General features: G+C 55.8%; 1 protein-coding gene across 2 annotated transcripts; it reads right to left on the bottom strand.

Annotated features, from left to right (window-relative positions):
- Nucleotides 1-3,144: 3,144 nt before the first annotated feature.
- On the bottom strand, nucleotides 3,145-9,111 carry SLC39A3 (solute carrier family 39 (zinc transporter), member 3). Of its 2 annotated transcripts, none has more exons than XM_006754093.2 (4): nucleotides 8,994-9,111; nucleotides 8,202-8,322; nucleotides 7,112-7,424; nucleotides 3,145-4,124 (listed from the first exon to the last, which is right to left on the bottom strand). In XM_006754093.2, exons 3-4 carry the CDS (start codon nucleotides 7,319-7,321, stop codon nucleotides 3,390-3,392), a joined length of 945 nt encoding a protein of 314 aa, XP_006754156.1. In that variant the 5' UTR covers nucleotides 7,322-7,424; nucleotides 8,202-8,322; nucleotides 8,994-9,111; the 3' UTR covers nucleotides 3,145-3,389. The 2 variants fall into 2 exon arrangements, with proteins under 2 accessions (XP_006754156.1, XP_006754157.1); XM_006754094.2 differs by lacking the exon at nucleotides 8,994-9,111 and adding an exon at nucleotides 8,830-8,920.
- Between the last annotated feature and the right edge of the window lie 279 nt (nucleotides 9,112-9,390).

The following is a 9,390-nucleotide window of genomic DNA, read 5'->3' as shown; positions in this document are numbered from 1 at the left end:
CCTCTCTTCTCAGTAGGGCCAAGGGTCCCTATTGCTGGCGGAGCTGGTGAAGGTATTGTGTGCTGGGAAACACCATCCCGTTTGCTGCCTGCTTCTGCGGCCCTAACGATGCAGACAGGCCCTTGAGCTGGTGCTCTCCCTTCCACGCCCCATGATAATAACTCCTCCACAAGGAACACAAACAGCCGACAACAGAAGCCCCGACACGCTGTGATTATGGTTGATTTAATCCATGAGGTCTAGATGCTGCCTTCTAATTTTCTTCTCTTTTGTCTCCAGATCAAGCAGGGGAACCCAGTCGGCTCCCTCCAGCTGTCACCTGTGCTGTGAGCCCCTCTGCGGGGCAGACCGTGGAGGGCCTTGGCTGGTTCACTCTCTGGGGCGGGCTGTGCTGGGCACTGCAGGGTGTGGAGCAGCATCCCTGGCCCCCTGCTCAATGCCAGCAGCATCCTTTTGTGATGACCAGTGTGCCCAGACATGGCCCAGAGTCCCTGGGGGGCAGAACCGCCTGGTTTGAAAACCAGAGTTCACTAAGATCGCTGAGGAGGAATCTGCGAAGGGCCATGTGATGTCTCCTTGATGTCAAAAGTTGCAGAGGTGAAGCCTTTTGTGGCCAATGTCCAGTTCTGCGGTGAGTGCTGGTCCAGGGCCTCAGGTGATAACTGACCTGCAGTCTTAGTCAAGCCAAAGCGCCTGTCACCACATGGCAGTGCTCCCTTGTCAGAGCTGGTGGGGGAGGAGCTGCTGAGCTGGCCTCAGAAGACCCTGGAAGGATTTGGCCGCCATTGGCAGGCAGACCTCGGGAATGAGTGGTTTCTTTAGCCTCTGCCAGATGGGCTGACCACTCATCCTACCCCACTGTGGAGATGTTCTGATCCTTGGCCAAAGCGGGGAAAGCGGACCCAAACTGGCTGAGACACCATCCCCCTGCAGCTGGTTGGCTCCTGGCAGCTCCTGGCCTTGGACCCTAGGGCTGACCCTGCTCCTTTGCCCACTGCAGGCAGGAGGGGGAGCCTTCGGAGCTAGTGTGGCAGGCCCTGTCCTTTCCTACAATCCCGCTCCCCAAACATCTCAGGGCCTCAGTGTCACCACGGGGCCTAGAAGCACATTTGCTTAGACTGGTGGGACCCTAGGGAGAGCGGCATCTGGGAGCAGCCACGACCCAGCAGGATAGGCACAGGCAAGCTGGGGAGGTCAGGACCCGGATGACAGGACCCGGCACAGTGATGTTGAGCTGAAGGATGGGCAACGAGGACACTTGGAACTTTCCCTCCTTGTTGGTGTGGCAATGCCCTTCCTAGGCCTGCTCGTCTGGAAGCCGGCTCAGAATAAAGGGAAACATGGTCTTGGAGGCTCCCCTTGGGGACATGGGAGCTGCTTGGAGGACAGGCTTAGTGTCTCCAGGGCCACCCCAGGAAGCTGATGGCTGGCAGGAGGGCAGGGACCCTGCTGTGTGCACTTTTGGTGATGGGGTAAGGGACATGGAGCTGTGGGCCCCTGCCCTCATGTAGGGTTCCCCCTGGATTCATGGGGACGGGGCCCCTGAGCATCCCTATTAGGGAGCATCCTCCCACCACACCTCCAAGTCAGGCCCTGATGTCTCTATCCTGTCCCCTGCCCAGTCCCATCCCCGCAGCTGAAGGCAGACCCCAGAATCTGGGGGCTCCACGGTGACCCACCCAGCTGGAACCTTCCAGTTCCTGGGTGAAGTGGGGCAGGTGGAGGCCACAGCATCAGGTTTAGGATGATGTTCCCACACCCACAGGGCCATTTTCCTGGCTTGAGGTCAGGACCAGGCCATGTGGGGTTAGGAGATGGGCCCCTGGTAAGTTTCAGATAGAAGTTCCTAGAAATGGGCCCAATACGCTGACAGCACCAGGGTAGGAGCCAATATAGTAAAAGTGGGGCGAGGGGGAGGGAGAAGGGTCTGGAACACATGTCCCTGCTCTCCCAGACTCTCATAACAACAGAGGCGGCAACCAGGGCTGTTGTGAAGGTCATGCCTTCTGGCACCTTGTGCCTAGTGGGCTGAGCAGGTAGCAGCAGGCCGCCAGCCCCTGGGGCGTCCACCTTTGCATAAGCAACAGTATGCTCCTGGAGTTTCCAACCTGGCGAGTGTGATGACCAGGGCCTCACTGAGTCCAGGGCAACGGGAAGAGGGCCCTGTCCTTGTCGGGGAACTTAAATGGCCCTCCTGCAGTTCTTCCTAGCAGTGGTGGACACAGGAAGGAAATGTGAGATTTCGGAAAGGCGCACACCTTGGCCCTGGGCCTCCCAGCTGAGTCAGGATGCGGGAAGGTGTAACCAGCAGGCCCCAACAGCCTGGGACAGAGCTGAGAGAAGCTGAGGCTGGGCAGGAGACCCAGCCCAGGTCACCAGGCCCAAGCATCCTCCCACACCTCCCGGCCAGGCCAAGCAAACCCCCCAGGAAAGGCGCACCCCATCCCCACTCCCCAGGCGTGCCCCAGGTTGCCGGGACAACAAGGAGGCTAATGAGAAGTTGCCATAGCACTGGGTTTGTACCAGCCAGGCACTCGGCAGTTAGTCTCTGCTCTCTTGCACCACCTGGGACCGGCTTCCTCCGTTTGTGTCTGGTGAGGGGAACCGAGTCTCTGGCCCCTGCCCCATAACCCACAGAGTCCATCTTGCTCCAGAGACCCTGGGCACACCTGGGACTGTGAACCAACAGCCAAGCTGCCTCCTGGCCCTGCCCGCACATCTCTCAGCCCATGGGTCTGTTCCTTCAGGGAACCCACACACTCACTCTGGCCCGGCAGCCCCAACTCCCTGGAGGGCAACCTTCCCACGGGGAAAGGAGGGGGCCCGCACCAGAAGGCAGTGGAGACAGTAGTCCTGAGGCACCCAGGACCCTGCCTGTCCCTGTGGTGGCAAAGCCTTGAGTGGCAGGAGGCACAGAGCGGGCCCATCTAACCACAGAAGGGACACTCCATGCTGGTGGCCTCCTCTGTTAGCAACAGAGCCAGCTGGGGGCAGAGGACAGGCCATGGAGCCTCCAACAGCTCCTGTCCTGGCCCACAGTTTGAGTGCGTGGGGTGGGAAGGATCCTGGCCTGACCCATGTGGATGCCCTGCCCTGCCTCCCGTGTGAGTTGCCAGATCCCACGCCCAGGTTGACATGGCCACACAGCTTTGGTAAATACCTTTAAGAGAAGTATTTTACAATAGGGTTGCCCTGAGGCTTGGGGTGTACAATCTAGGGTGCAGCGTGGTCTTGGGTAGCCTCTCTGTGAGCAGGCAGTGGTTGGGGGGCCTGAGCTCCCCAATGGGGGGAGAGGGAGCTGGGGAATGTAGCCTGTTTCCACCCGGGGGCTCCCGGAAAGCTCCAGCAGGATGGGGTGACCAAGATGGGTAATGACAGCAATGGGACGGTCACCACTTGAGGAAGACCATGCCGGCCAGCACGGTGTAGCCCAGCACCAGGAAGAGGACTTTGAGCAGGCGGTCATTCTTCTCCTCCAGTTCCTTCCCCAGGATCTCAAAGAAGGTGACAAAGAGAAAGGTGCCACCCACCAGACCCTGCAGTAGCACCGAGGCCACACTGCTGGGCACGCCCCGGGCACTCTCGATGCCCAGGCCGACACTGATGCCCAGGGGGATCATGGCACTCACGGTGATGGCCAGCTTGGCCGCTTCCCTCAGGGGCATGGAGCTCCGGGCCATGTTGATGCCTAGGGCCACAGCTACCAGTGTCTCGTGGATGGCCACGCCCACGAACAGGCTCACTACCTTCTCCCCCTCCTCCAGTAGGCCCAGGGCCAGGCCCTCAAAGATGGAATGAGCCGACAGAGCGAAGACCAGGCTGAGGAGGCGCAGGGGGCTGGAGTGGGACAGCTCTTGGACATTCAGGCCGTGGCTGTGGGTGTGAGGCTCCATGTAGATTGCGTGGCCCCGCGCAGCCCCCATGAAGGGGCTCTCGTACTCTGAGTCGCTGCCAGCATCTGAGCCAGCATTGAAGGTCTCCAGGTCGATGAAGGACGGCTTCTCCTTGCGGAAGGTCAGGATGAGCTGCTCCAGGAAGACGGTCATGAAGAAGCCTAACATCACAATGGTCTCTGCCAGTGGGTAGTCAGTGGTGATGTGCCCAAGACTCAGAACTTTCTGGAGCTGGAGTGGAGGACGTGAGAGAGGGAAGGAGGGGGAGAGAGGTGAGAGAGGTTCAGAGGCAGGGACCCAGTGCAACAGGGTTCATCTGACATCACTGTTCAATTAGTAAAGCACAGACATACCCAATTCATATGAGAAGTTAAGTAAAGGGGGAGGGAGTGGTGGGCTCATCCTTGATGGGTTAAACCAAAACCCTATTATTAAAGGAGTCATGAGGCCTCACCCGAGTGAGCTGAATTGTGGCCCCCAAAGACACATCTACCCAGAACCTCAGGATGTGGCCTTATTTGGAAGATGGGTCTTTGTAGATATATGTAAAGTACTAAGGGCTGAATTGTGTCCTCCCCCCAGATAAAAATTCATATATTCAAATCTCTAAGCCCCTAGTACCTCAAAACTAACCATATTAGGAGAGAGTCTCTTGAAAGAAGTGATTCAATTAAAATGAGGCTGTTGCCAAAACCGGTTTGGCTCAGTGGATAGAGCGTCGGCCCGCGGACTGAAAGGTCCCAGGTTTGATTCCGGTCAAGGGCATGTACCTGGGTTGTGGGCACATCCCCAGTAGGAGATGTGCAGGAGGCAGCTGATCGATGGTTCTCTCTCATCGATGTTTCTAACTCTCTATCTCTCTCTCTTCCTCTCTGTAAAAAAGCAATAAAATATATTTTAAAAAAAATTTTAAAAAAATGAGGCTGTTGGGTGGGCCCTACTCCAATAGAACTGGTGTCCTTCCAAGAAGAGGAAGAGACACCAGGACCACAGAGAGGCAGGAAAGGGAGGCCTGAGAAGGACCTAGCCCTGCTGACACCTTGATTTAGGACTTCCGGCCTCCACTACTGTGATATAAACCAGCCTTTCTGGCCCCAGTACCTGCATGGGGTTTGCTTCCATATAATCCAGGTGGGACTCTGTTTCCAGGGTCTTCCCATTACTCCAACCTCCTGGGTAAAGGCTTGCCAGCACATTCAGACACCCAGCAGATCCCTTGAGTCAGCACCGTTCAATAGAATGTTCTAGATATGCTTTCTGTCCGTGCTAACATGGGAGCTACTAACTATGTGTGAGGACTTGAAACGTGGCTGGCCCAGCTGAGGACTGACATATTGATTGTACGTCACTGTACTTCACTGAAACTTGACTAGCCAGGCATGCCAAGCAGCTGCCACGCGGGACAAGGCAGTTTTGGACGCTGTCCAGCCAAGTGGGCTGTGGGCTGCTCGAAGCACGGGTTAATTTTCCCTGGATTTGTAAGGATGCTTGCAAACACTGAGCTCTTTCCAGCCTTGGGGCTGTGCCATCGGTTCTGTCCAAAATGTTCCTCCTTCAGTTTTACTCACAGCTAATGGATGCTCATGCTTTGGGTCTTGGCTTACATATAATTTCCAAGTACTCTACCTAAACCAGGTACCCCAATCTCTGCTTACTGCCCCAATCTCTTCTTTCCCTCACAACCTTCATTACAACCTGTGATTGTACATGCACATTCACACACACAGACTTCTCAACTGGGCCGATCCTGCTCTCAAGGGAGAAGCACAATGTCTGGAGACATTTTGGTCATAACTTGTTGGGGGAGGTGTTGACACGGGGGCAGGGTCATTCTCTGTGGGGGTCATCATGGGCACTGTGGGGTGTTAAGCAGCATCCCTGATGCCCATTCACTTGAAGCCAGGGGTACCTCCAGTCATAACACCCATAGATGTGCCTAGACATGGCCCCATATTCCTTGTGAGCAGAGTCACCCCTAGATGGGAACCACTGCTGCAGCAGAAGGCTATATTTCTGTAGAGAAGCCATTTCATTCATTTGTTAAATGTCTCATGGAAGCCTGCATGTGCCTCACTGGGGGAAACACCAGCTCATGACAAACACAAACTACACCCAGAGGGATAAACATGGATTGGAAAAGACAAGACAGACACACAAAAGCCACAGCTTGTGGCACTGTCCTTCCTGTGGCACAACTGGGTGAGGGCTGGGAGGCATGACTGGGTGAGGCGCGGGAAGCCTGTGGGCAGGGATGCAGCACAGGAGTGGTTTCGGGAGGACCCTGGAAGGGCCAGGTGCACTGAAGGGGGGCAGAGAAGAGTAAGGCCATTGCTGCAGGCCAGACGTGAAGTAGGAGGATGAAAGGGGGGTGACACAGCGGGAACACAAGAAATGGGGGCAATTCTGAAAGTGGTACTGAGGGTGCAGAAGCCGTCAGACGAGACTCTGATTGAACCTCATCTATGCCAACTGTGTGAATATCCTGTGCTGAGTAATGAAGGAACATAAGTTTAGCAGTATAAAGTAACACAAAACATCATCTCACAGATCTGAAGGTCAGAAATCCAGGCACAGGTTGCAACTTGAGGATGAAGCAAGAAGCCATGTTGGGGAGGCCATGTGACAAGGGACTGAGGGCAGCTCTCAGCCAGACATTAGGAATAAACTAGGCCCTGAGTCTGACAACCCACCTTTTAACTACATTAGCTTAGAAATTGACCCATCCTTAGTTGAACCCTGAGATAAGACCACAACCCAGTAGACACCTCGATTGTTGTCTCCTGAGAACCTAGAGCAGATGCCCCAGCTAAGCAGTGTCCCACCCTTGACCCACAGAAACTGTGAGATAATGTGTATTGTTTTAAGATGTTACATCTGTTATCATTTGTTCCGCAGCAGTAGCTGACTAATACAGGAGTTAAAGAGAGGCCACAACTGCCAGCTCCAGGACAAAGTGCATGCTCCCAGGGATAGAGGGTCTGGTGAAGTAACAACTAATGAGCCCACCGGTTGGGAGCCCCAGGTCTAGTTTAAACCCCTTGTTTTCCAGGGAAGGCTCAGAGAAGAAAAGCAACCCACACATGGTCACACAGCAAATTCATTTTCTACTTCCCATCACCCTTGGGTGTAAAGGCCCCCACCAAATTCAGGGTTCGAGCTGAACAAAGCATCAGAGACCCTTGGCATTTTATGGCTGAGGCCATCCAGGGAGCTCTTACCTTTTCCCTCACAGCAGGCAGCAAAGCATTGAAGCAGGTGGCCAGAAAGACCCCGCCTCCAAAGGTGTTGCAGAGCGAGAGGATCTTTTTCGAGCGATGGGCCTTCTCAAAGTCTGTCTCGATGATCTTCACAGGCAGCAGGGAGCCCAGCAGCATAAAGAAGAACACGCCCACCATGCAAAGAATTTTGACCACTAACAGCTTCACCATGGTGACAGCCTGGGCTGCTATGGTTACCGCAGGGCCGAACCATGTGTGGATGCACACTCCCGTTCTCGATGCGCTACCAGGGGCTCATGCCTCAGTCCAGTCACTGTAAACACCAGGGACAATCACATCAGCTATTGGACTACCTGACCAGATCTAGGGACCACGCCCATTCTGCCTTCCTCCCCCTCACACTTCACCCCACTCCAGGCCTGGCACATACCCCTGCCTCCTGCATAAACTTATCCATGGCTGTGATGTCCAGCACAGCAACCGCTGGCCACATGGGTCTGTTTACGTTAAAATTAAAGGAAATGGCCCTGGCCGGTTTGGCTCAGTGGATAGAGCGTCGGCCTGCGGACTGAAAGGTCCCAGGTTCGATTCCGGTCAAGGGCACCTTGGTTGCGGGCACATCCCCAGTGGAATATATTTTTTTTAAAAAATTAAAGGAAATGTAAAATTCAGCCCCTCAGTTGAACTACCTGTATTTCAAGTGCTCAGTAGCCATGCGAGTCTAACAGACACCATATTGGACAGCACAGAGAATGTTTCCATTGTTGCAGAACGTTCTAGCAGATGGTGTTGTTCCATTGGTTCCCCACAGGCCTCACGGAAAATCCGAATGCCCCCCCTGCCCCTGCCCCCAGGTGAAGGCTCCAGGCCATCAGCTCCTGCTTCACTGCACTCACTCTAGCCTTTGTGGTCCCTAAAGGGGCCAAGTCCATTCTTGCCTAGGGCCTTGGCATGGGTTGTACCCTCAGGCAGGAACATTCTCTCTGTGACCGTCCAATGACATCTTGTCTTTCTAGTCACTGCTTCCAGGACCCCAGAGAAGGGCCTCCCCTGGCCGACTTCCACCCTAAACTGTACCCCCTGTACCTACCCAGAGGCCTGGTGCACAGCAGAGGTTCAGTAACCGCTGGCTGAACAAATGGATGAGCTGAAGCATGTGGACTTCTTCACATGACTCAGTGAGCCAAGGTGGAGCAGTGTTCCCTCTGGACCTGAAAATGTCACCGTTAGTATGAGGGGGCTTGGCTGCTCCCCTGTCCTCACGTTTTCACCCAACCTCCCAGTTCTCACTGCCCAAACCCCCACTTGGGTGAGCTCTTCAGGTCTCAGCGCAGATGCCACCAGTTGGAGGTCCCTCCGACCCCACTGCCTGACATTTTTTATGTGTGCTACAGAGAACTACATCATTTAAGTCCTAGAACGTCCGCACTGGCCCTCGCCTGCGGCATCTGTGGGGACAGCGACTCGGTTTTCCCTAGCCCAAAGCCAGGTATACTGTAGGCGCCCAATAAATATCTGCTGGGAGCCCCTATGACCCAGTCTGTTTTTGTGGGGGTGAGGGTGGCCTCGACGCTCTCAAAGCAAAGGCTGAGCGGAGTACGAGGCGACTCATTCATTTATTTAGCACTTACTGAGCGCCTTCTGTATGCCCCGCGAGGCACCAGGCGCCCCGCGGAGCACGAGGCTCACGGGGCCCCTCCCCAGAGGGGACAACTCACGCTCTGCAGGTGGGACCACCCGCAAATCACACACATCTCGCTGATAAAGGAGACGCCTGGGCGGACGCCTAGTCCGGGCCTGGGTTAACGGGCTGGACAGTTTCCGCCAGGCCCCGGCCCCGGCCCCGGCTCCGGCCCCGGCTCCGGCCCCAGCCCACACGTACCTCCGCAAGGCCCGCCCGCCAACGCCTCCCGCCGCTCGAACGTAGCGCGGTCTAGATCCTACAGTGGCGCCCAGGAGGAGGCCCGGGTCGGCGAGGCGCAGTCCACGCCCCGCCTACGCCTCTGACTATTGGCCTTCCCAAGCAACACGGGCCTAGACATCCCATTCATTGGCTCCTATGTCTGCCATTCATCCTGAGACTCCGCCTCTCCTACCAACGCGGAAAAGTAGTTTCCTCTAAAGCGGTAGGTACAGCCACCGGGCAGCTCCGGCGGGAAACTACAACCCCAATAGAACGGTTCCGGCAGGGTTTGGCTTCCAGAGCTGTCCAGGGGCACTTGGTGCTGAATCCCGCTCAGATTGAGCCATGGCCATCTGCGGGACACGATTTCCTACAG

Source organism: Myotis davidii, unplaced genomic scaffold (genome assembly GCF_000327345.1).
Source record: "Myotis davidii unplaced genomic scaffold, ASM32734v1 scaffold551, whole genome shotgun sequence".
Classification (NCBI taxonomy): domain Eukaryota; kingdom Metazoa; phylum Chordata; class Mammalia; order Chiroptera; family Vespertilionidae; genus Myotis; species Myotis davidii.
The sequence above is the reverse complement of the archived record's forward strand: the minus strand, read 5'-3'. Positions and strand labels throughout refer to the sequence as shown.

What these genes read in the sequence shown, in the direction of transcription:
- SLC39A3 (XM_006754093.2), bottom strand. Translation starts at nt 7,321, where the DNA reads ATGGTGAAGCTGTTAGTGGTCAAAATTCTTTGCATGGTGGGCGTGTTC. An exon ending in TGCCTGCTGTGAGGGAAAAG is followed by an intron (nt 4,125 to 7,111) that starts GTAAGAGCTCCC and finishes CCTCCACTCCAG; the next exon opens with CTCCAGAAAGTTCTGAGTCT.